Here is a 26,746-nt window from a genome sequence, read left to right as displayed (position 1 = left end):
CACATGCACACACGCATGCACACATGCACACACTGAATGAATGACTGAGAGGGTCTGTGCGAAAGAGCTAGGGGCCCTGGGTCCACACCAAGTGGCCAGAGAAGCGTTTTTTTTTTAAATGTCTGAGGGAAACAGGTCAAGTACAGCTTCAGCCCCGAGTTGTCATGTGGTGCTGTCACTGACTGTGTGGTGTAGAGGAATGGACGGCAGATTAACTGCACACACAGTGAGAACAAGTCTGACTGAGTGAAGGGTTCCTAGAGAGACAAGCAGGTCAGCGAGGAATGACTTATGGGGAGTGTATGAGGGAGCGTAAGGATAAAAGATAAGATACAATTGGGATTGTCACTGAGAGGTGTTGCTTTATTAATGAGAATGGTTGTTATTTTTATCTGGTCTCATCTGTATGGTGGAATAGAGGAGATGGGACTTGGGAATTGAGAAGAAATCCTCACATAGACACCAGCAGAATTTCCTCATTCCTTGGCTGTTCTGATTTTGGATATGGAAAAGTGACTTTTCAGACTGAGTTATTATATGTATTTGAAATGGGGGTATTTATTAGAACAGTATTACATATATCTATTATAGTAGATACAGACCCGATTGATGAGATCATTTATAACTCTTATCATCTAATAATTGAAATATATTTTAATTTTAGAACATTTTTACACTTTACCATAAGCTGAAAAAATGTTGGTCTTGGATCTTTATTCTCTAGTGGAGGTCACTGATGATATTTGCCTGTGGCTTTCTTTTCTAAACATTTTATAAATCCCAGCTGAAGGATCACTTCCTTATGAGCTATTTGGACACCAGCCAGACTGAGAAACAGCGAGAGCCCATTTTCATAACAGCTGCTTTATGTTACAGTAACTGTTGCAAAGTCATAGGAAAGGGGCCATTTTTCTTTACCACAAACATGAAGTAAGTTTGGAAAGTATTTTATAATGTATATTTTAAGGTATGCAGTTAATCTTAATAGACACTTTCATATCTGTAGCTGAGTGTGGTGGTGTGGATATTCCTGTAATCCCAGCAGCGGAGAGGCTTAGGCAAGTGCATGAACCGTGCTCAAGGCCAGCCTGAGCTACACAGCAGGGCCTTGCTTCCAAAACAAAACAAAAAAACCACAGGAAGTGGTAAGAGACCTGAATCATCATATCCCAGTTAATGAAGCTTGGTTACAGTTTCCAAAAATGTTAATTTTCGATTGTACTCCTTTAGAACATTCCTTTTCAGGGCCCCAAGCGCATTTCCTCCTATAAGAGAGATTGCTGCTTAAAGGGCTGGCCCAATACTTTCTCTGTGAATATAGCGGAAAGTTCCTGTCATAACCTGGAGACTAAGTGGCTTCTTTTATTTATTTTTATAGTGGGGACTGAGTTTCCTAGAAAGTTATTGATCCACAGAGGTTATATCTTAAGTATTGACTGAAGCATCTGATTGGCCTTAGGGTTTGTTTGTGTTTGATTGTGAAATACACTTAGTTTGTATCTACTTGTGTGCCGTTTTGCCTTCCTGCAGAAGAATAAGCCTCCCAACCCACCAGCCTTTATCTTCATGATCGATGTCTCGTACAGTAACATAAAGAATGGACTGGTCAAGCTCATATGTGAGGAACTGAAGACCGTGCTGCAGAGACTGCCCAAGTAAGAGAACCGTTCTTCTGTGAGATGCTGTGTGGCTGGGCTGGTGCAGACTGGCCGGTTAATATCGTTTGCTAATGGGAACACTGTAGCTAGTCACCGTTCTTCTGAATATCCAGAATGTCAGAGTGGATATTTGTATAAAGAAAAACAATGATAGATAAATGAAATGTCTCAAAATACTTGACACACTGCAAGGAGAATCCCAGTAATAAGTATATGGGGGAAATTTTGCAAGACTATTTCATAAAAGCTGGTGGTTGCTGAGAGAGGCAGAGCCCAAAGGGTCCCAGAAAACGGAGCAGTTGTGGGGAGGGACGGAATCTTTTTAGCCAAAGTCCCTTCTGCCCTTGTGTGATGCCAGCAAACTCCTTCCCGCCTCCTGTGTGCCCTGGCTTAGCAGCGTGAGGCGAGCCTCTCTCTGCCTTTCCAGCAAGCAGCACTTGGAAGGAAAGGAGGCAGCTCTTCATTGACCTGCAGCCCAGCAGGTGACTAGACCCTGTCCTGATGACCTCGCTGCTGCAGACTGCTTTAAAAGGCTAGCTGGCAGGCTACCTGCTGTAGACGAGAAAAGGAAATAAGATTGACGGCAGTTTTACCCATGAAATATAGTTGTGTACACACATACCTTACATCACATTTTGGAAGAATTAAAAACAGATTTGCTTTAAAGGGTCAGAGAGGGGTGCTCAAAAAAACATTTTTATGTAAATGAAACCCTTAAAGAGAGATTGAAAAGAAATGGCAGTAAGTAGTTGGTAGTGTCCTTTTATTTAAAATCGTGGTGAGTTCCAGTTGTCTCTGTGCACAAGCTAGCTGTTTGGAACTGGAGCTGGTGCCAAGCCTGGAGACTGGCATAGGGGGTGTTGTCATCTGCCAAGAGGCCATGCATAGAGGATAGAGAGGCCCTGGCGTGCTGCGCAGGCCAGGACGTGCTGTGCACCCCATACCTTTCACCTCCTTGCTGAGCACACAGGGCAACGTCTGTTCTGGATGGGGGCATTTGGGTGAGGAGGGGATTCCTCAGCCACGGTGCTTTGTGGCCTTTGAACGCCCACTCCTCTGTAACCTCCCCCCGCCCCCCCTCCCCCGCCAACTGATGCTTTGTGTATAAGAAACTGAGATGAGTAGGCTCTGGACCTCCCACGAGCAGTTCTGTTTGTATCTGTTAAGCGGCACTCATAATATTGTGGAGATGGTTTGGAAAACAGTGGGGATGTTTGGAAAACACTGAGGTGACTTCAGACTGGCCCGAGGTGAAAAGTGAGATGAAGCCAGCTGCAGGTGGCAAGCTAAGGCCCAGATGCCCTGAGATTGCTTTGTCTCGTGTCAGAGAGCCTTGAGAAGGATTGGTTTTCTGCTAGACGCCATGCGCTCCACACAGAACTCGCCCGTGGGCCTTCTTAAGTTCAAATCTGGATTTGACGGTTAGTCTATAGGAAAGGGTTAGTTTATAAGAAACCACTCCGGTTTCTGTAAACAGGTTCTCCTCTCCTTGTCTCCCACCGAGTCACCCCACAAACCCCGTGTTCCTTACCGGGAGCAGCGGCGTGAAGCGTGCAGCGTGCAGCGCTTGCTCTCAGATCTGAAATCACACACTCTGTTGTTCTCACTGTACCCGCACCCCTGAAGCAGATGTCTGACTCTGGCAGAAGACAAGAGAGAAAAGTCGAAGGTTACAGCTGGTTACTCTCTGACGCTATCAAATCTCTCTAAACTCTGTGTTGTCAAGCCAACTGTCTTCGTTTGAAAAAACAAAAAACACCTGGTTGCTTTCTGTCTGAAATTTGTTTTGGTCTCTGCGTATATGCAGCTTTTTTTTCCTTTTTTATGGTAAGACTGCCCCATCAGTTTGATTGCTCTTCTTGTACTAAAGCAGGTGGCATGTTTTACATGATCTCTGTAAAACAGTCTGCATGTGCTTGCTGTTCTAGAATGTTCTGAATTTTCTGAAAAGGGAAACCCCTTCTTTTCTGTTTGACTCTGAACTGGCTTTGAAAAGTTTCTAGATTTTCTGACTTCTTTGGAACAAGGAGGAAAAACTTATCCATCTTTCAACACTGGGTTAATTTGACTTTTGCTTCTTTCCAACGTTGATGAATTAAATATTGGACATGGGGCTGGCAGGATGGCCGAGTTAATAAGCACTTGCCTTTGTTTTATTTTATTTCAAGTGCAAGGGCCTGAGTTCAATTTTGAGAACACAGATAAGGGCCGGTGGTTGGCAGCGACTCCGGCATAATTGGCAAGCTCCTGGCCAATGAGCAACTTTGTCTGGTGTCCCGAGGATGCCATCCAGTACCCTCTGCTGGCCTCCACATGCACCTATAGCCACATAAATATACACAAAGAGTACAAAAGAAGACAACTGTCTAAAAATAATGGAAATTCATGAGTTAGGAATTTTGTGGTTTATCTGCTTACTAATGTCTGTGGTATTGCTCTGCCGGATTCATATATTAAGCAATCTGGTTGCTGTTGGAAAGAGCGTAGCTGAAACGCAGAAGAGGAAGGTCCATTGACCCCTGTCATCTTCATGTACCTCACATGGTTCTACGCAGCCCTTCGTGTACCCTACAGAGTCATACAGCCATTCATGTGCTCTACAGAACTGTGCAGAGTCCTTCATGTGTCCTGCAGAGTTAGGATACAGCCCTGCATGTACCTCACAGAGTTACGCAGGACTAATGGGGAAAGCCAGAGTTTTCTTCATGTGATTCGTTATAGTGTTGAGGAAATTTTAGGACAGTTACATCTTTGAACAAATTTTTGAAAAGTTTTCATATTGTTTTTCAAATTAAAAAGCATGTTTCTATGAAGATGAGTGATACGGTCTTACAATGATGTGAGATGTTCTGATTAGATGCTCTTTAAAAATGTCAATTTAGATTATCAGCTATCCCTGTGGATCCCAAGATGCTCTTTCCCACCAGATAGCATATGCCCAAATCCAGTAAGAGGTATCAGTCTGGAGTATTGCTCTCTTTCTCTTTGTGTGTGTGTGTGTGTGTCTGTGTGTTGCTTTATTTGACTCCAATCTAACTATGAAAAGAATCAGTCACTCATGATTTATCATACATACTTATTTATGCAATGAATGGTTACTGGGAAACAAAGGTGAATGAATGACATGCTAGTGAACTTTTTGTCAAATAAAAAAACCCAATTTATAGCATATTCTTATTGCATATGCCAATATTTCTAGCCAGGCGAATTTTAAGCCAGATTGCAGGAAGGGGTTCATTGACTCACAGTTTAGGGGCACACAGCATCATAGCGGGTTGGTTACATCGCACCTGCAGTCAGAAAGCAGAGGAGATGACTGATGACGGCCACTCTACAGTGCACCCCCTCCCTAGTTATTTGACTCAGCTATGGGGGTGCACACATGAGTAAGTGCCGGTGCCCACAGAGGCGTCTGTGGATGACTTCACATTCCCCTGGTGCTGGAGTTACAGGAAGTTGTGAGCCACTAGAGATGGTGCCGAGAACTGAACTCAGGTCCTCTGCAAGATCCCTAAATGCTCTTAACCACGGAGTCCTCTCTCCAGCCAACTTCTTTTTTATCCGGTTTAGGGCCCCTCCCCCAAGGAATGTTACTGCCCACCTTCAGGATGAGTCTTTGACCTAATCTAGATAATCTGCCGAGAAATCTCTCTCAGTTGATTCGTAATCCAGTCAAGTTAAAAACCGGGATTAACCATTACAAGCTCTAATTTGCCACCCACAGTCCAGTGTCTCACCAGCAGATAAGTTCAGTAAAACCCGAATTCTCCACCGCAGTGGACTTTGTGGAATGGCACGGGGCGAGGAGGGGTGGTAGGTGAGTCTTGGGCATTTCCTTCTGTCAGCTTCCATTTGTACTGGACACTGAGAGAAACGCGTTACAGGAATTCAGAAGAGGAAGTGACTTCTAGCTGGTCCCCTCAGGAGATTTCATAGGAGGAAGGATTTATGCTTGGTCTCGACGAACAGATTTTTAATAGCAGGGAAGCGGAGAAAGCCCAGAAGCAGCGCTGTGTTTGTGGTGTCACCTGGGGCGGCGTGGCATAGAAGCGTGGAAGCTGCTCGTGTGACCTCAGACAGCGCAGGAGACACCTGTATGTGTTTTAACCCAGTAGATGAAATCATTGCAAATGCCCAAAAATGTAAGCATTTACCCACTGCTCTTGCAATAGGTTATGAGAACCTTTGAAACGTTACCAATTTATAAAGCCATATTGAGGGAAAAAGCAAAACAGGTAAAAACCAGTTCATGTCAGCCTGCACTCAGCAGTTTGTAGTGAAAGCTGACATTTCAACTTGAGATATCTCTTGTGGGCACTTTCATTTCCTTTTTATCCCATCATGTTCAAGTTGTTCATATATAAACACACACAGACACACACCTCATTCATTGATTATTTGAGTTTTTTGAGACACTCTGATGTAGCTGAGGCTGGCCCTAAACTCCTAATATTCCTGTCTCTATCCTTTTCAGTGCTTGGGTTACAGACAACACCAAAACAGCCTCAATATCATTTATATTATGGAGAAAATTCAGGAATGAGAAAAGTACACCCTTCTTCAGAAAAACAGTGTCTTAAGCAGAGGAGATGTCACTGAAATGGAAGAGTCAAGGAAAACATCATATACCTTTCTATTATGATTGTCATCGAGACTCTGAGCACTGTGTAGAATTTGCCGGTGGAACTTAGAGTGCCTGTGGTGTGGGTATTTTAAGGCCATTGCAAGCGGGCAGAAATGCAGTCATCGAGCAGGCAACAGGAGCCTGTGCCGCTAAATTCTAATATCTTTGCTATGGACTGAGGTGAATGAGTTCATCTTATACTTTCTGGAACACTAACAAACTGCTTGGAATTCCTGAAAGAAAAGATGCTGCTTAGTATAGTTTCATAGGTTTCATTTCCTGTTACGACCATCACAAGAAATCTTATTTATGAGTGTAATTTACTTGCTATTATATGTTCCTGTGGCATGTTGTTAAAATCTAGCGATTGCTACATTGAGATGTTGTAGGATGTGTAGCAAAAATATCCCGCAGGAGCCGAAAGTCCTTTCCTATCAGTAAGTCAAGCGTTCCCTCCCTCTTGCGCTTCAGGTGTCTTGTTGCTTCTGTCTTTTAGTTACTTCTAAGAACATTTTATTTATATGAATGTAATAAGCCCAGATTGTTCATGGGAATTCTAAAATTTCTAACTTCTATGAATTGTATTTAAGCTAGGCATGCATTGGGAAGGTAGAGCAGGCAGATCTCTGAGTGTAAGGCCAGCCTGATCTACACAGTGAGTTCCAGGACAGCCAGGACTACACAGAGAAACTACATCTTGAAAAGACGCCCCCCCCAAAAAAACAATTAAAAAGAAAGAAAAAGAAACCCATGAGCAAATATGGATGAAGTGTTTTCACAATATCTAACCCTTGACCTAGAATTTGGAGAATGCTTTCCCAAGTCGACCTGCTTATTTTTGAAGTAATCCCTATCCCTTCCTGCCATGATTCACTATTGCTTTCTAAGGGCACTAGAAATTAAAACCAGAACTTTATGCCTTCCTTGTGTTCTATAGGGGACACAGTTGTTGAACTTAGGTAGAAGCCTCGTCTCACAGGCAAAAGACTGAAGAAGACAAAATGTTCTCCAAGTCCCAAGTCTATGGCATCTTCATCACCTCTGAGAAAGAGTCAGACTGTGTTCATGAGAGCTTGTGCCTGAAGTTTGGCTCTGTTTTCTTTTCTCCTAGGGAGGAACATGAAGAGACGTCTGCCATTCGGGTTGGGTTCATCACCTACAACAAAGTTCTGCACTTCTTTAACGTCAAGAGTAATTTGGCTCAACCTCAGATGATGGTGGTGACTGATGTTGCAGAGGTCTTTGTTCCTTTGTTGGATGGGTTCCTTGTCAACTATCAAGAATCTCAATCTGTGATTCACAAGTAAATATCAGGTGTCTTCTAATTAAATGCAAATCAGGCGCATGGTATAAGTCATGTTGTGTTTCCAGCCAACTACAAATGTTGTTCGGCGTTGTCAATAGCAGGAGGCTTAAGGCATAGGGTATACAACTCTTATGATTTATGTTAGATTTACCCATTTCTGGTGTAGACCAGTTAAAAAATATTCAGTCTCTTGAGTGAGGTGACCCAGACCCAGAAAGACAATTATCACCTGTACTCACTCATAAGTGGGTTTTAAACATAAAGCAAAGAAAACTAGCCCACAAATCACAATCCCAGAGAACCTAGACAACAATGTAGACCCTAAGAGAGACATACATAGATCTAATCTACATGGGAAGTAAAAAAAGACAAGATCTCCTGAGTAAATTGGGAGCATGGGGACCATGGGAAAGGGTTGAAGGGGAGGGGAACAGAGAAAAATTTAGAGCTCAATAAAAATCAATAGAAAAAAATTCAGTCTCAGCCTTGAAATTCTTTCTCCTTGATGGAGAGGGGATGAAAGAAATGCATTTCTTTCGTGTACTGTACATATTAAGATAGAGTGTTATTTAAAGAGTCCTGGGTATTATAAATAAGTATATATTGAATCAAAAGCATCTACAAAGAATGTAATTTAGTAAATGTTCCATCCAAAGAATAGGTTTTGGTGCCAGACTGTGCTAAAACAGCCTCCCTTAAGGAGTGTCTGCGTCAGGTCGCCTGTTCCCTGTGGGCAACAATTACCTCACATGCTGTCCTTCAAGTAAATGTCCTATTTGTTCGGGCTTGAGATATCGGTGATTTATCTTCTCAAGTTTACGACGGATTTGCTGAGCACCTAAAACCCTTTCCCCGTTTGTTTCCCTCAGTTTATTGGACCAGATTCCGGAGATGTTTGCCGACTCTAATGAAAACGAGACAGTCTTTGTTCCTGTCATCCAGGCTGGCATGGAAGCACTCAAGGTGAGCAGTGGCCACCTCTACATGATTGTAGATGAAGTTTGTCGCAGAGAAATTAGCAAGAAAGACCTTGTGTGCGAAAAGAAAAACAGTCTTCATTAAATCCCTAGGTTCTTAGGGTTTCTAAACGTGCCCCGTTTTCAGGAGGAAATGGTCCAAGCCACAAGCACTTCCTGTGTTTACACCCCAGTGCCGTGAGCATCACAACAGCTGTCTGGTTAGGATTTCAACTTAGCCCCTCTCTTTGGCTTTTAGGTGAACTTTTTGTGATCTATTTTCAGACTTAGTTCAGGCAAATCAGAGCTATCGGATACGATGAGTAAAATTCCCATCCTGTTGTTTCCTTCCTTGGGGCTCAAACACGCAAAGGTGAGACCTGGGGATAGTTGGTGTCAGGGAAGTGGCTGATGCTCATGGCTTCACTCACTGCCTAAGTGGAGTGATGTTGTCCTTGTGTCTATTGGGAAGCCTGAGCTCAAATGACATTTCATCTTGCTAGGACTGAAGAAGGCAATGTGATCTAGAAGGCCCTGTCCCCAGTTGCTGTTTCTTTAGCACAAGAGCTGAACCTGTTGATTTTGACAGCTCATTCCTGAAGCTAGTTTTAAAACTGTGTTATTAAAATTAACTCCACACCAATTTCTCAAATAGAATGATTAATAGTTACAACAAGAGCAATCCAAGTGAACAGAGTTAGTGGTGGTATAGGGCTGAGCTTAGGAACTGATCCCACACGAATGGTGCATCTTTTTCTGTAGCCTGACCTAGTACCTGATTCTGGTCTAGGTTTTCTGATGTCTGAGTGTTCAGGTGTGGTATAGGAGCATTTGCTCATGGTGTGGTCGATGTCTTCAGCTGTCAGAATCATGGACCATTTAATAAAAAGATAGCAGTAGATTTCATATCCCAAATGATTAGAGTCGCCCCCACTGAAAGCCCTCATTGATCAACAGAAAGCCTTGAGAATTATGATATTCCGTATCGCAAAATAACTAAACTCCTGACTGTTCCTTTTCATTTGGAGAAGGTTTGCTGTGTTGTCAGTGATGTCCTCCAGTGGGAAGTCCGTTAGTAAATCTCTCTGCACGTCATAAGTTGTAAAGGACTCTAAGCATCGCTCTGCTTTAAACCAAGGCTGGAAGTGATGTTTTAAATATTTTTTATTAATGTATTAACCCTTGAAGTTTACAAAAACTGTCTGAGTGTTGCTTATCTTTGCTGTGAGGCAACAGATGACCAAAGCAACTTAGGAAAGAAAGGATTTATTTGGGTTACATGTCTGTATCCCTGTCTGTCCTCAAAGGAAGTCAGGGCAAGGACTCCAACAGGGCAGGAACCTGGAGGCAGGAGCTGGAGCAGAAGCCATGGGGAGGCATGACTTATTGGCTTGCCCTTCATTGCTTGCTCAGCCTGCTTCCTTATAGAACCCAGGACTACCTGCCCAGGGATGGCACCACCCACAATGAGCTGGGCTCTCCCCCATCAGTCACTAATTAAGAAAATGCCTGTAGCCTGATCTCATGGAGGCATCCTCTCAATTGAGGTTCCCTCTTTTCAGATAACTCTAGGTTGTATCAAGTTGATGTAAACTAGCCAGCACAAAAGTGTTGATGTTTTAAAATGATAAAAAAAGAAAAAACCCTACTACCTAAGCATAGCAGTTCAGAAGAACTTCATGAATACAGAGTCAGGTCCCGGGTAGCTGAAAGCCAGACTTAAATGTGTATAGTTTGCACAAAAAGCCTCTAAAATTCTCACCTGTAGCCTTCCCTACTGTGACAAAAGCTGACATGTTCAAGAATGTGCAATGGAGAAACAGTGTTGAGGAGGCCTCTTCGTTCTTCGTTCATTCATTCATTCATTTATTCTTTTTAACCAATAAGAAAAATCATTCAGTGTTTGTGTTTTTTCAAGCAATCTAGACTGTCCTGTGCCTAAGTTTTCTGAAGCATTGCAGGGGAGATTTAATTCTCCATCATGAGAAACAATTCTTCTGGTAGTAAAAGAGGGAGTAGGGAGGCCAGGGGTAACATGGGAAAGTTCAGGACTGTGGTTTGGTCAGTAGCTCAGGATGTTGTGTACAGAGGGCAGAGATGCAATCCCAGCACTATGGGCAGGGAGCAGAAACAGGCTCCTAACATTGAGATTAGGACCTGTCCCTGGCACTCAGCTGGCTTTCAGGGTGTGTGTGTGGGGGGGGAGGGGGGCTGAATTACCTTGCCCAGCCTTGATGCAGGGGGAGGAGCTCAGTCCTGCTTCAGCTTGATGTGCCATGCTTTGTTCATGCCCATGGGAGGCCTGCCCTTTTCTGATGGAGATGGAGGAGGAATGAATGGGAAGGGGGGGGGTAGATGAGAAGTGGTTAGGGTAGGGTGTGGGGGAGGGAATAGGAGGAGAGGAGGGAGGGAAACCGTGGTTTGTAAAATAACGAAAAATGTTAATTTAAATAAATAAGTTATTTAAAAAGGAAGAAAAGGGGGACATGTTTTACTGTGAAGGCCTTTCAGAACTTTTCTTTCTACCAGACAGATACCAAATAAAAGCTTTATATGTATATATACATATATAATTATAAATGCTACTAATTATATAATTATTATACACCACTAATATATGCCAATTGTATGTATATGTGTATATGTAATTCATATATGTATAGAATTATTATTACAAAACTTCTTAAAGCAAACAGAACAGATCAAAATTAGAAAAAAAGCCATGTAAATTTGTCCCAAAGGCAAACGGTGGCAGTTGGTGGCAGTCCTGCACATGTTCCTAAAGGCCCTGGAAGTACTTGACTAAGGACTTTATGCTTTCCCGTTGTGCTATGTCCACAGTGTTTCCCAATCTCAGCCTCTTGTTTCCTCCTATGTAGTAACAGCTGTGTTTCCTTCAGACTCTTACACACGCACGAACCAATTACGTGCCGATAGCTGACAAACACATTTATCTAAGTCAAGTAACTTGATACACAAACTTCTGTGTAAGAACTGGACTAAAAGGGTGCTAGAGCGATGGTCCTGTGGTTAAGAATACTTGCTGCTCTTGCAGAGGACCCAGGTTCAGTTCCCTGCACCCTCATGGTGGCTCACAATTGCCTGTAACTCCAGTGGATTGTATGCCCTCTCCTGGCCTCTGTGGATACTGTATACACACCATGTGCTGAAATACATGCAGGCAAAACCCTCAAACACAGAAGATAAAAATAAGTAAATCATAAGAAAAGAGTTGGGCATAAAGTTGGACTTGCATGGGTGTTGGTGGTTATTCCTTGGAGCAAGGTTTCTCCTGAACCTGAAGCTTGCCAATTCTGGCTAGCCTTCTCTGTTTCTCCCAGTTGAATGCTGGGATTCCAGGCACCCAACATGCCCACCAGTTTTGTGTGTGGAAGCTGGGGATGTGTACTCAGGTCCTCACGCTTGAATGGCGAGCACTTTGTGCTCCGAGCCATCCACCCAGCCCCAGCTGCTTCATGTTTTTGCAATGCGGAGTTTCTTATTGGGCCCCTAGTAGGGCCTTGTCATTCCTTTAACCAGACAATTAAGTATGTTTATTATGACTAACCGAACCATTGAGGTCTTCTAACTCTTGCGTTCTGCGCTTACTCTGTCATGCATGGTTTGCATGAAGCTGACAGGAGCTGAGTGGTTGTCCTAAAGTCACAGAGCTAACACAACGGCTAAGACTCTAACCCTGTGGGAACTAGGACCTGTGATCTTTGGAGTACAAGTTTCAGCACTTCTGTGACTAGACAACATCCAGAAGGGCATGGAGAACATTGATAGTGAATTCTCTAGGAACTGGGTGGCTCAGACGAGAAACATTTTACTTTATATTTCTGAGAGCTGATGTGTGACTGAGAAATATTTTTAGTTTGCTCCAATTAACACAGGAAGTCTCCATATGATGTGATTGTCACTTTCCTTTATACAGTAAAAGACAAGATGTGGTCTGGGAAGCAGGAAACAGAAGGGGAGGGTCATTTAAATTTGAGGGAAAATGTGGTGGTGGTGGTGACCATTCAGACACAAGTGCACGGTGTTGCTTTTTGTGGCGGTTTTAATGCTGAAGAACATTTTAAATTAAGCCTTCTGAAAATAAGTAGGCAGTTTTCAAATGCTTTGTTGGCTTACACACACTGTGGAGAGTGCTGAATGCATCCTGTCTCTCCTGCATGCACCCCTTCTTTCTTCCCCATCTCTGGTATCTGTTCTGCTAGCATGTCATATATATGTATGGCTTTCTGTGTATATATGAAACACAGGAGCCAAAAAATGAGAGAAAACTTATTGTTTTTTTAAGCCTGGCTTATTTAACTTAATATGATAATCTCCATTTGCATCTATTTCCCAGCAAATAATTTTAGTCCACTTAATAAACTGACTAAAATTCCATGTGTCTAGGTGCTACATGCCCTTTTGTCGCCTACTGAGGAGCACCTAGACGGATTACTTGACCGCTGTGAACAGTGCTATCATAAACATGGGTTTGCAGGTCTTACTGTGCTGTGTGGACTCAGGGGACTTTGTGTATATATATATATATATATATATATATATATATATATACTGTATCTTTGTCATTGGGCGAGACAATGTCACATAAAAAAAGAGAAAGAAACTAACCCTTCGTATTGTTTCCTTGAGAGTGAGCCTGTTGGATTAGACGAGCTCTGACCTGGTGGGGTCTCTTGAACAAAGGCCATCCTCTCTACGCATTGAACAGCACAGCAAATAGGAACTTATGTCTTAGTCTTCTATAGACATTTCACAAGCGAGCATATTGCTTTTTGGCCCTACAGACCCTGAACAGCACACAATACCATAACCACATGTTACTGATCTATACTCATGTATTGTTTTTTTAAACCCCTTTAGGTTGATTTCAATGCCTCTCTGCCTCCAGTGAATGATCTTAGATGTAGCCACCACATCTTACCCCCCCCCCCCCCCCCCCCCCCCCCCGCTGTTCTAAGTTAGGGAGTGAATGGGTCACTAGGGAGAAACAGACAACATGTTATATCAGGAAAGTTCAAAATGTAGAAAAATCAGTTACATTGTTTTTTTCCCAAAGGTCAGTTAATTCTGAGTATACAGTGTATAAGCAGAACGAGTGCCCCATGATAATAGTCTACAAGCGCATCATTAACCTGGCTCCAGGTTAGGTGAAAGTTTGGTTTGCAGAAGCAACCTACTAACAGTATTGCTCGGAAAGCTCCTTCCCACAGTCTGGTGGTTCTGCAGTTACTGGAGGGCCCTCCACACTGTTTTCCATTCTGATTGGCTGGTGGACTCCCTTCTAGAGACTTGCAAGAGGTCCCTTTTGTCCCGTCCCCCCCTCCCCCGCCTCAACTGTAGTTTGTTCTTCATTTTCATCTTTACCTTCCTGACTGCAGTGAGGTAGGATTTTCATACATTTCTGATTCTCTTAAAAATAAAACCACAACAACCAGACATTTTGTGTGTTGCTTTTAGGCAGCAGAGTGCCCTGGGAAGCTTTTCATCTTCCATTCCTCCTTGCCTACTGCAGAAGCACCGGGAAAACTCAAGAACAGAGATGACAAAAAGCTGGTTAACACAGACAAAGAGAAGGTACCTGGGAGCGGTTACTCTTTGAAGCGTCCGTTGAAGCATTGTTAAAGGGGGGTCCCATCCTCCATGAGTATTCGGAACTGAAAACTGCTAGGGGGTTTCATATCACCAGAGAGGCTGCTAGCTGACGAGTCTACACTGAAACATCTTCCATGTGTAACCTGTGTCAGATGAGAATTTTAGAGAAATGGAAGGGAGGGCTTGCACAAAGAAGAAAGTAGAGAGGGAAGGCGGTTGCTCTGTGACCTCACTCTCCTAAGGAAGAGACACCAGTCGTGAAGCCAAGGTCAGATGCTGAAAAGAAGCCTTCACTCAAGTCCAAGACAGTGTGGCAGCCGGGAACAGTCTTTGGTGATGGAAGATGGGTGTGGCTGAGGTGCACGCCCCTCGGTCACTCAGCACCATCCAATCCACAGAACTGCATCCAGGCCTACAGGCTGAGGATGGGAACAGGGACCCCATTAGGGTGTTAGAGCAACAGATAACCTGAAAGAAACCAACTATTTCACTTCATTAGCCTAGTCCACTTAACTGGAGGTAGAAATTCCGTATTTTCCCCCATTTAAAATGTCCAATTAAAAAAATTAATAGAAACTTAAATTTTAATAAAAAAATACTGTATAGCTTTTCATTTCTTCCATCTTTTTTCCTCAGATGCTTTTCCAGCCCCAATCAACTGTCTATGAATCTCTGGCCAAGGACTGTGTAGCCAATAGCTGCTCGGTGACTCTCTTCCTCTTCCCCAGTCAGTATGCGGATGTGGCTTCCTTGGGGCTGGTCCCCCTGCTCACGGGAGGAACCCTTTACAAGTACAATGGATTTCAGGTAAGTGGCGAGCCATCTGTGTGTCCGTGTTTACTCCTGGCTGAATTTTGAATATTCACTTAAGATGTACTTTGTCTCTGTCCTTCTCCCCCATCCCCCTGGTGTGCATGGGGGGCGGGGCATGTGCGTGTCAGTGAGAGCTTCTGGTGGTCAGGAAGGACTTTGAGGAGTTGGTTCTCCTTCTAGTTGGGGTAGAGTCTTCCTTGTTTCTGCATGTGTACTGTGCACTGCCCTAGACTAGTTTGCCCAGCAAGCTTTCTGGGAGTTCTACTCTGCCTCCTGTATTGCTGTAGGAGTTCTGAGATACAGCTTTGAGCTACCATACCTATTGATTGTTTGTGTTTTTGCGTGTGGGTCAGGACCAAACTCAGGTCATTAGACTCACACAATAAGTGGTTTTGTTGTTGTTGTTGTTGTTTTGTTTTCTTTTTTGGGTCCTTTGAGACAGGGTTTCTCTGTAGCTTTGGAGCCTGTCTTGGTACTAGCTCTGTAAACCAGGTTGACCTTGAACTCACAGAGATCTGCCTGCCTCTGCCCCAGGAGTGCTAGGATTAAAGGTGTATGTTACCACTGCCCAGCCACTTCAAGTGTTCTTAAGGCTTGAGCCATCTCCCCAGCCCAGTTTCAGTTTGATGGTTTAAGAAAGTTGCATTGTGGACAACTAGCAACTTTCGTAAATTCGAGTGATAAAAAACTGTGTGTGTTTGGATTGGCCTCCTACTGATTTCAGCTCACACATCGCGCTTATACTGCCCCAGAGTTGAATATTAATGTGAACTTTGCAATGGGGGAAAGTATACTTTATATAAGAGACATCTAAGATAATGTTTGAAAATGTAACTGCATGCTTGTTTTAATTTGTTGAACTATGAGGCAGGTTCAGTTCATCACCCCCTCTCTTACACATTGGACTAACGTGCCTCCCCTGAATTAGGCAAAGGCATACGCCCCAGTTTAGGACAGGCTTCTCTTGGGGACAGTTGTATCTCGAAGTCTTACTGTATTTAGGCACAGAGAATGGGTGTGGCCCCAGGAGGACCCAGGGCCAGGCCACTGATGTTCATGCTCCACAGGGCAACTGGTCACACAGGGCTGTTCTCCTAAGACAAATGCTCATGCTGTCTTAGCGTAGGGGTGGAAAACAGCACCCAGTTATGTATTTGTATGGGAAGTTAAGTAAGAGACTTAGGAAGGCCAAAGACTGAAAATGAAATGCATTTTTAAAAAAGCTTCAGACCCCTTGAAGACTTCAGGATAAACATATGTCGTTGCAGGTACCCTAGAACATAAGCCCTTAACGATGGTAAAACTCAGACACTCCTCTGGTCACAATTGCAGGTATTTGAGGTCCGCTGCGACTGTTTCATGTCATTCTCTAGTGAGGGAATACATTTGCTCAGAAACCTCCATCTTCCATTCCTTGCTAACGAAGTCCTGGCTGGGGTAGTGCTGGGGTCCCACATGGGTGAGGCTGTCTTCATGAGAGTGACTTAGGTGCACTGTGACCAAGGGTCGTGTTGGCAAGAGGCATCGGACTTCACCTTGTTGATTCCATTCCCTTAGTAGTGCGCTGGTTCTGTGTAGTGTTTGATAAAAGTGCTTTGGTTGTTTGTCACTACACCAAAGTTTATTATTGATTCCATCGATGTTATTAAAAAAGAAGTGGTGTCATGATCCCATAGAAGAAAGCTGTCTGCACTGTCAGTAAGTAGAACGTTTTATAATCAGCGTTAGTGTTAATTCGCTTCAGCTTTTGTGTGCATTGTTGAAGACAGAATCATATTAGCATCTCCTCAGCTTTAAAAGTAAAAATTTTAATAGTGTCTTCCATTAAAAAATATTGCCAGGTGAAAATGATGGTCAGGAATAGAGTCGGGCAACAGGTGTGTGTATACAGTGTTCATGGTTGGGCATCTGGTGTGTGTGTGCAGTGTCCATAGTCGGGCACCTGGTGTGTGTGTGTGCAGTGTCCATAGTCGGGCACCTGGTGTGTGTGTGTTCAGTGTCCATAGTCGGGCATCTGGTGTGTGTGTGCAGTGTCCATAGTCGGGCACCTGGTGTGTGTGTGTGCAGTGTCCATAGTCGGGCACCTGGTGTGTGTGCAGTGTCTGTGGTATGCCTGTTTTCTTTCCTCTTCTCTTCTCTTTGTTCTGGGGATTGGGGATGGGAATCGTGTGTGTGTGTGTGTGTGTGTGTGTGTCTGTCTGTCTGTCTGTCTTTATGTGTCTGTGTGTCTCTGTGCCTCTCCGCTGCCTCTCGAGCAGCAATGGTGAGAATCTCATAAAGACTTTTCTGACCTGGTCAGACATATCATTGGCTGCTGCCTCCCAGCTAGGTAGTGTTCTAGGTGAGCCTCAGCTCCGGACTGCATGCTTGTGCACCCCATTAATACTGCTTAGGTGTGGGATGTCAACAACTTTCATAAATACAGTTTAAAAGAGTAGCTACGAAGTCCAATGGACTCCATATGTTAAACACTGAATCGCTTTCCATGTCTAACACTAATCCCCTGAGTGAATGGCTTATGCTATTTCTCCATTTTCAAAATAAAATTAATAAGTGATCTTCCCACCCAAATGTTATGAAGATGAAAAATAGATAAGGAACTTATCTGTTTATTTAGGAACTTAACTTTGAGTCACTGCCCAAAGGTTATGTATTTCATAAGATTATATATGTACATCATCCTCATCAATTTAGACCGTGAAACCCAATATGGACAGGTTCAGAGAACCACCATACAGGGCTGCCCATGCGTGCTTCAGCATTGCCAGGGCACAAATTTCAATTTCATATATGTATATAAGACATACATATAAGTGTGCTAAGTCAAAATATAAAAATTATTTTAAAAGTCAGAGAATAGTAATGTTACTTGAAGTCCTTTACTGCCACCTGGTGGCCACTGATCACATTTTGTCTTTTAGGTAAATTTGGATAGCCAGCAGTTTCTGAATGACCTCCGAAATGATATTGAAAAGAAAATAGGCTTCGATGCCATCATGAGGGTTCGCACCAGCACAGGTAACTACCATTTACATCATCTCACGTCGCTGCTGCAGAATTATTCTCTCTTTAAGTAACTGCAAAACAAAGCACGGCAAAGTTCAGATAAGCTAATGTTTCTTTCTTCCGGTCCTTTAGGTTTCAGAGCCACCGATTTCTTTGGAGGCATATTTATGAACAACACCACGGATGTAGAGATGGCAGCCATCGACTGTGACAAGGCCGTGACTGTAGAGTTCAAGCACGATGACAAACTCAGTGAGGACGCTGGAGCCTTGATCCAGGTGCCGCCAAATGTGCTACTCTCGTCATAGAGAAACGGGACTCTCCTTCTCGACGCAGGAGTCCTTAGCATACTCTTGTGGGACTCACCCATAGATTGATATATATATACATGCTGCTTCACGCGACATGGCAATGATTAGCCCAGCAAACCGATGTGAAGCGTCGGACATCAGCAGACTGGTCCCTGTGAAGTGTCTGTGTCCAAGGTTCTTGCAGTCATATGACCCCACCCTAATGAGTTCATTTTAGTTAATTCACCCTCTGCAGGTGCTACCTCCATGCTCTTCCCTAAGGAAGAGTGTATCTGTTGGCATCCGGTACCAGATGGTCAGCCCTGAAAACATACATATGTAACATTATATGGACTGAACAGGTTGTATTTAGGGATAAGGAACATATACATGCAATAACAATTAGTGAGATAAGAGGCCATGAATTTGAAGGAAGGTGTGGAGGGGTATATGGGAGGATTTGAAGAGAGGAAAGGGAAGGGAGAGATGTTGTAATTTTATTAATCTCAAAAATAAAAAAAATCATATATATATATATGTATATATATGTCCTACCTCCAAATAAAGTCATTTTTCTGTGGTGTTGGGGGTTAGAACTTCAGCATACAGGGGCTGCAGTTTTAGCCTCTATCCTACACATGCAAATAGGATTAGGTTAGCTTGTCTGGACCTGGTCCAGTAATACCCATGCCTCAATGTTGCTTCTGCAGTGTGCTGTGCTCTACACGACCATTGGCGGTCAGCGAAGACTCCGGATTCACAATCTCGCCTTAAACTGCAGCACCCAGCTGGCAGACCTTTACAAGAGCTGCGAAACAGACGCCCTTATCAACTTCTTTGCCAAGTCAGGTAACATCTTGCTAACATCGTAGCTCAGTGATTCAGTCGAGATTCACTGGGTGCCCAGGCAGAAGCTGGAAAACACTACTTGTACCATGGTGGTACAAGAACCAGTAAAGTCAGCTGCGGGGGAGTGGCACGCACCTTTAATCCCAGCACTCAGGAGGCAGAGAGGCAGGTGGATCTCTATGAGTTCGAGGTCAGCCTGGTCTACAGAGCTAGTTCCAGGACAGGTCTCAAAGCTACAGAGAAACCCTGTCTCGAAAAACAAAGCAAACCAGAAGAACCAGTTAAGTCAAGGGTTGAAGAATGGTCAGCACCCACCAGCTGTAGTGGGCGAGACAGGACTCCCCAGGGCCACAGATCTGCCTTGAGTTTCCTTGCTAGTAAAGGGTAGAAGGCGAAATTTAGGAGTGTGTGAGTATGCCCTCTAGCACCAGTGACTTGCACCAATGTTGGTTATCTGTGCCCATCACAGAGCAGAATGGATGCTTTCTCTGGCTTCCCTTCTGAAAGTCCGTACTTAAGGTATGGAGGAGAGCATTTCAGCCTGCAGACAAACAACAGGCTGGCCTGTCTTTTCTGTGTATAGAACACTATTTCTAGTAGTCTCAGGATAAATCTGGGTCGATGTGACCCTTCGCTGTAATTCGACCATTGTCCTCCGTTGCCTGGATCATCCACCCTATGTACTCAGAAGAGGGCCATTAGCAAGAACACCATCCTTGTTTGGTTGTCTCAAGATAACAGCAACTTGTTCTTTGTTATTATGAAGAGATCAGTTTCTAAAGCTTTCACATCCTTCCTGTTTGTGGTTTTGTGCTCCTAGCCTTTAAAGCAGTTTTGAACCAGCCTCTGAAGGTCATCCGGGAAATTCTAGTTAATCAGACTGCCCATATGTTGGCGTGTTACCGGAAGCACTGTGCCAGTCCGTCTGCAGCAAGCCAGGTGAGTTCCCGGCTGGTCTGAGCAGCCAGCATGTGCAGGGCAAGTGTGTGCAGCTGCAGCTCTCATGTGCAGAGCAAGTGTGTGCAGCCGCTGCAGCCAGCATGTGCAGAGAGAGTGTGCAGCTGCTGCAGTCAGCATGTGCAGAGCGAGTGTGTGCAGCTGCAGCTCTCATGTGCAGAGCAAGTGTGCGCAGCTTCTGCAGCTCTCATGTGCAGAGCAAGTGTGTGCAGCTGCTGCAGCTCTCATGTGCAGAGCGAGTGTGTGCAGCTGCAGCTCTCATGTGCAGGGCAAGTGTGTGCAGCTGCAGCTCTCATGTGCAGGGCAAGTGTGCGCAGCTGCTGCAGCTCTCATGTGCAGAGCAAGTGTGCGCAGCTGCTGCAGCTCTCATGTGCAGAGCAAGTGTGTGCAGCTGCAGCTCTCATGTGCAGAGCAAGTGTGCGCAGCTGCTGCAGCCAGCATGTGCAGAGCAAGTGTGTGCAGCTTCTGCAACTCTCATGTGCAGGGCAAGTGTGGGCAGCTGCTGCAGCTCTCATGTGCAGAGCAAGTGTGTGCAGCTGCAGCTCTCATGTGCAGAGCAAGTGTGTGCAGCTGCAGCTCTCATGTGCAGAGCAAGTGTGTGCAGCTGCAGCTCTCATGTGCAGAGCAAGTGTGTGCAGCTGCAGTTCTCATGTGCAGAGCAAGTGTGCGCAGCTGCTGCAGTCAGCATGTGCAGAGCAAGTGTGCGCAGCTGCTGCAGCCAGCATGTGCAGAGCAAGTGTGCGCAGCTTCTGCAACTCTCATGTGCAGATCAAGTGTGTGCAGCCGCTACAGCCAGCATGTGCAGAGCAAGTGTGTGTAGAAATTGTTGCAGCCAGCATGTGCAGAGCAAGTGTGTGCAGCTTCTGCAACTCTCATGTGCAGATCAAGTGTGTGCAGCCGCTACAGCCAGCATGTGCAGGGCAAGTGTGGGCAGCTGCTGCAGCTCTCATGTGCAGAGCAAGTGTGCGCAGCTGCAGCTCTCATGTGCAGAGCAAGTGTGTGCAGCTGCAGCTCTCATGTGCAGAGCAAGTGTGCGCAGCTGCTGCAGTCAGCATGTGCAGAGCAAGTGTGTGCAGCTGCAGCTCTCATGTGCAGAGCAAGTGTGCGCAGCCGCTGCAGTCAGCATGTGCAGAGCAAGTGTGTGCAGCCGCTACAGCCAGCATGTGCAGAGAGAGTGTGCGCAGCCGCTGCAGCCAGCATGTGCAGAGAGAGTGTGCAGCTGCTGCAGTCAGCATGTGCAGAGCGAGTGTGCGCAGATGCTGCAGCCAGCATGTGCAGAGAGAGTGTGCAGCTGCTGCAGCCAGCATGTGCAGAGAGAGTGTGCGCAGCTGCTGCAGCTCTCATGTGCAGAGCAAGTGTGCGCAGCCGCTGCAGCCAGATACTCTGAAACAGAGCATACAAGCAAGGAAACTGAGGATGCAGCTGAGGTGGGAGGGGACCATGACAATGGGAGTATGTGCCTTTGTAGCCAACATCAAAAGAGAAACCTGGGCTTAACAAAGTGTCTGAACCAAAAATGTGACAGTCACGACTACATTGTTTATAACAGAGGAATGTCATAATATTGCAGTATTCTCTTTTGTATATAGACCTAGATGTTATGTTGTGAAATGTGCGTGCTTAAACAGACTAGGCATATAAATAATGTTGCCATGAACTGACTACAGTAGTAACAATGGCTCTTTAAAAAATAAATATAATTTATAACATAAATGATGGAATTATTTTCATTTAAAAGTTGCATATTGAGACATGGTCTCACTATGTAGACCTGACTGGCCTGCAATTCTCTGTGTAGATAAGGCTCTCCTTGAATGTGTGGCAATCCTCCTGCCTCAGCTTACACATTATTAATAGAATTACTTCAAAACAATTGTCTTTGGCCATCATCTAAGTAATTTGAAATTTAAGATAAACCTTACTTAGAAAGGCTAAACCATGTGTTTTGCCTGTGTCCTCTGGTTCACATTCTCCTCTGTGTCCATGAAGTTAGATGGCAGTTTTAATGGCTCTATACTGAATATACTATATTCATAGCTATATAGAATATAACTAAAGGGTTCTGATTTAAAAAGAACACAGTGAGCAACTCATAGGGCATTTTTCTAACCCATTCATTGTTGAAGTGGCTACTCACCTTGGAGGAAGCTGTAGGCAGGAAGAGATCACTGACAAATCCTGCATCTAAATTCACAACTGAGTAAGGAAGGAAAACAAGACATGCGTTTGTTACACCACCCTTTTCAGGAAAGTTCCCCTTTGTGCTGCTTGAAATGATTAGTCAAATATTCTTTTACCTTCTGTGTTGGTAGTTGTTCCAAGAACTGTTGAGTCAGTATGGCTGCTCATTTGTCTTTGTTATTCAGGATATGTTTGCTTTAGTAGACTCAAGTTTCCATACTATTGCAGAAGCCAGGTGTAGTGGCCTAGGCCTGTAATCCCTGCACTCTGAGGGGGAGGAAACAGGATCAGGTGTTGAAGGTTGAAGCCTGTGTGAGTTCTATGAGGCCCTGTCTCCTAAAACAAAAACAAAACAAAACAAAAAACTAGAACGGAGGGAGGGAGGGAGGGAGGGAGGGAGGGAGGGAGGGAGGGAGGGAGGGAGGGAGGGAGAGGGGGGGTGGTCTGGGGAAGAGAGGCAGGCACATTTGGGAAGTGTGCTTGTTTGAGTCACGTGAGCCCACCATATGCATGTGGAACCCAGCTTGAATGGAGGCCAATTTTGAGCACTCTGTACCCACCTTCTCTACTTGTCTGGGATTTCTGGAAGATTCTCTTTCCACCCTGGTGTGTCTCAGCTTTCGAAGGATCAGTGGCTGTGGAGCTGGCACAACCAGCGCCTCCTCCTCAAGGTTATTCGCTAATATTAAAATGATCGCCTTTAACAACCTTAAGTGAAGAAACAATCTGTTGCCTATTTAAGGGGAAAAGCAAGGCTTCTGGTGCAAAAGGAGAATCATGTCTACACTAGAGCAACTCTTTTGATGGCGTAAACATTGTAGGACAAGCTGTGGTGATTCTTGTTTTATTCAGGGCGATAATAGAGACGATATCTGCTCTTTAAAATGAGATTTTTCTTTCTCCACTTGAACTTTCATTTGCACCTGCAACCACCAATGAAGGTAGGGCCCTGATGCTCCCATCACCTCCAGCACCCCACCTCCGAGCACGGGTGCACGGAGGACCAAGCCTTCCGTACCGAGTCCTCAGGATGCTAGGGCCCTGATGCTCCCATCACCTCCAGCACCCCACCTCTGAGCTCGGGTGCATGGAGGACCAAGCCTTCAGTACCGAGTCCTCAGGATGCTAGGGCCCTGATGCTCCCATCACCTCCAGCACCCCACCTCTGAGCACGGGTGCATGGAGGACCAAGCCTTCAGTACCGAGTCCTCAGGATGCTAGGGCCCTGATGCTCCCATCACCTCCAGCACCCCACCTCTGAGCACGGGTGCATGGAGGACCAAGCCTTCAGTACCGAGTCCTCAGGATGCTAGGGCCCTGATGCTCCCATCACCTCCAGCACCCCACCTCTGAGCACGGGTGCACGGAGGACCAAGCCTTCAGTACCGAGTCCTCAGGATGCTAGGGCCCTGATGCTCCCATCACCTCCAGCACCCCACCTCTGAGCTCGGGTGCATGGAGGACCAAGCCTTCAGTACCGAGTCCTCAGGATGCTAGGGCCCTGATGCTCCTATCACCTTCCACACCCACCTCTGAGCACGGGTGCATGGAGGACCAAGCCTTCAGTACCGAGTCCTCAGGATGCTAGGGCCCTGATACTCCCATCACCTTCCACACCCACCTCTGAACACAGGTGCACGGAGGACCAAGCCTTCAGTACCGAGTCCTCAGGATGCTAGGGCCCTGATACTCCTATCACCTTCCACATCCACCTCTGAGCACGGGTGCACGGAGGACCAAGCCTTCAGTACCGAGTCCTCAGGATGCTAGGGCCCTGATGCTCCCATCACCTCCAGCACCCCACCTCTGAGCACGGGTGCATGGAGGACCAAGCCTTCAGTACTGAGTCCTCAGGACGCTTTCCACATCCAGAGCCCAACACCAAGATAGACCATCGAGAGATGTACTTTGGTTGTATAACAGACCTGAGTGGACTACTTTTGCTCAATGACCAAAGGCAAGAGAAACCACTTAGGGGGACAAAATTTAGGGAGATACCACTCTGACTCAGTTGCTCAGCCATGAGAGTACTCAGAGGAATGTTCTAGTAAATGTGCAGGTTTGTGCAAGTAGGGCTAGTTATCTTTCTGAAATCGAATCAGCCACTTATATTGTTCGGGAATAAAATGCTCCTCAAAGGCAGAGCCGTGGCTGGATAGATGACTCAGCAGTTAAGAACGCTTGTTACTCTTGTGGAGGACTGAGTTTGATCCCCAGCACCCACATTGTGGCTCACAACCTCTGTGACTCCAGTTCCAGGGCATCCTACACCCTCTTCTGACCTCCGAGGGCACTCGGTATTCATGTACTGCACAGACATACATTTGAGCAAAACATTCACTCACATAAAATAGTAAATCTGTTACTTAAAATGCCGCTGAAGTCCCTTTTCAAAACAATAAAAAAGGCAAGGCAAAGACTTTAACTGCAAAATTTCCAGTGTTTTTGTTTATGACTGCTCTGTCATTAGAAAGTGCAAAGAATTTTCAAACTTGGTTGAACCAGACCTTCATGAATTTTTGGCTTACCCCTAACCAGTACCTTTTCTCTTCAAGGTAATTTAATTATGGAGGAGCCAGGGAACTTTAGGAGAGATTTTACAGCAATGACCTGGGATATATTTTCTTTTTGACATCAAACATATGGAGTAAATCTTTCCTCCTGCTTTCCCTCATTCTAACAACTCCCCATCGGCTTTCATTCTTGCTCCTTCCGGTTTCTTCCCTGGGTCCCACGTAACCCAGCCTCTTTAGAGCTGTCATGAATGCCAAGCTTACTCCTTTGTGGCACTTAAAATGATGGATATATAAGGCTACCTTACTATTCCTGGTTAACTTGAAGCGATCAGCGACATTTCAAGGTCTTTCAAAGGTATATATCCACTTCTGTTTGTGAGGGTCATCTCATACTGTGCTATGAACTGTGTAGAAACGGCACTGGGGCTACTGGCTCTGTGACTTGACCATGTTCCAGTTTCTTCATCTTCCACCCTGAGAAAGTAATCCAGTAGCCGAAGTTGACACTGGGAAGGGCTTCTCACTAGAGGGGCAAACTATAAAGAAAAGAGTGTCTCTTGCGGGAAAGCATACATTCCCTGACTCTGGTGCCTTGAAATGAGATCAGAGAGCCAGGTGGTGGTGGTGCACACCTTTAATCCCAGTAATCAGAAGGCAGAGGCAAGTGGATCTCTGTGAGTTCAAGGCCAGCCTGGTCTGCGGAGAGAGTTACAGGACAGCCAGGGCTACACAGTGAAACCCTGTCTCAAAAACCAAACCAAACCACACACACACACACACACACACACACACACACACACACACACAGAGAGAGAGAGAGAGAGAGAGAGAGAGAGAGAGAGAGAGAGAGAGATCCAGGTTGAGATGAATTAAATGGTCAAGTAGAGCATTCTAGAACATTCTGGGATGCGCTTTCCTAAATCAGTTAGCAAGTTTGTCCTTTATACTCCTTACCCAGAAGATCGTGTGAAGACACGACTGATATGAAGGGGTATGAGGTGGAAGATGAGGACTAAATCCCCTCAGAGTCCTGAGGGAAAATTTCTTGTCATTGTGGATTCTGATAATGTATATTCTTTTTCATGAGAAAGATAGCTAGCTAACGGTCTGGGAAGATTCCTGTCAGTAAAGTGCTTGCCTCAGGAGTATGTAAGACCCTGCCTTCAGTCTCCAGAGCCCACATAAAAATCCTGGACACAGTAGAGGGGCAGATCTCAGTGCTGGGGAAGCAGATGTAGGACAGGAGGGTCCCCAGGGCTCACCAGTTAGCCAGTCTGCCTAACCGGTGAGACTTTGGAAGAAGGTCTTTCTTCCTGATATGATACCTGGAGTTGTCTTCTGGCTTGCACACACACACACACACACACACACACACACACACACACACACACACGTATAAAAAGAGAAAGCTAAAACTGGGACAGGCTCATGAAGCAAATGTTTTCTTTTTCAGCTTATACTGCCGGACTCCATGAAAGTATTGCCTGTGTACATGAACTGTTTGTTAAAAAACTGCGTGCTACTCAGCAGACCAGAGCTCTCCACTGACGAACGGGCATACCAACGGCAGCTGGTCATGACCATGGGCGTGGCTGACTCCCAGCTCTTCTTCTATCCACAGCTCCTGCCAATAGTAAGTGTGTGCTGACTGTGTGTTCCCTAGAGCCGCTTGGGAGGGAAATTCAGTCAAAACGTGCAGTCTGGGCTCATAGCAGAAGCCCTTTGAGGAGGTTGCATGGGCTCGGTGTGCTTGGGGAAGGATGTGAGGGGTCCGGATTGCTCAGATCACTTTCCTGTCTGTGACAGTCTCACACTGGTAATAATCAGTTACGTAAGTCCTAGGTCCTCCCCCGTCCGTCCATATCTAGGAAGGTGAACATCCAAACTGGCTAGGCTCCCACAAAGCCAGCACATTACGTAGGATCAAAACGCAGGGAACCCTGACTGCTCTTTGGACTGGAGAGGGAGGGGGAAAGG

General features: G+C 45.2%; 1 protein-coding gene across 1 annotated transcript in view; it reads left to right on the top strand.

Annotated features, from left to right (window-relative positions):
• Sec24d (SEC24 homolog D, COPII component) overlaps positions 1-26,746 on the top strand; it is an 86,510-nt gene that overhangs the window by 55,266 nt on the left and 4,498 nt on the right. The window contains exons 11-20 of the mRNA XM_075981458.1: positions 1,531-1,655; positions 7,394-7,585; positions 8,458-8,551; positions 14,023-14,139; positions 14,794-14,964; positions 17,892-17,988; positions 18,109-18,254; positions 18,977-19,115; positions 19,936-20,054; positions 26,223-26,402. Of these exons, the coding sequence (XP_075837573.1) occupies positions 1,531-1,655; positions 7,394-7,585; positions 8,458-8,551; positions 14,023-14,139; positions 14,794-14,964; positions 17,892-17,988; positions 18,109-18,254; positions 18,977-19,115; positions 19,936-20,054; positions 26,223-26,402 (1,380 nt within the window). The remainder of the gene's footprint in view (positions 1-1,530; positions 1,656-7,393; positions 7,586-8,457; positions 8,552-14,022; positions 14,140-14,793; positions 14,965-17,891; positions 17,989-18,108; positions 18,255-18,976; positions 19,116-19,935; positions 20,055-26,222; positions 26,403-26,746) is intronic.

The sequence above is a fragment of the Microtus pennsylvanicus genome, chromosome 7 (genome assembly GCF_037038515.1).
Source record: "Microtus pennsylvanicus isolate mMicPen1 chromosome 7, mMicPen1.hap1, whole genome shotgun sequence".
NCBI classification, from domain to species: domain Eukaryota; kingdom Metazoa; phylum Chordata; class Mammalia; order Rodentia; family Cricetidae; genus Microtus; species Microtus pennsylvanicus.
Note: the sequence above shows the minus strand (reverse complement) of the source record. Positions and strands in the feature narration are given on the sequence as shown.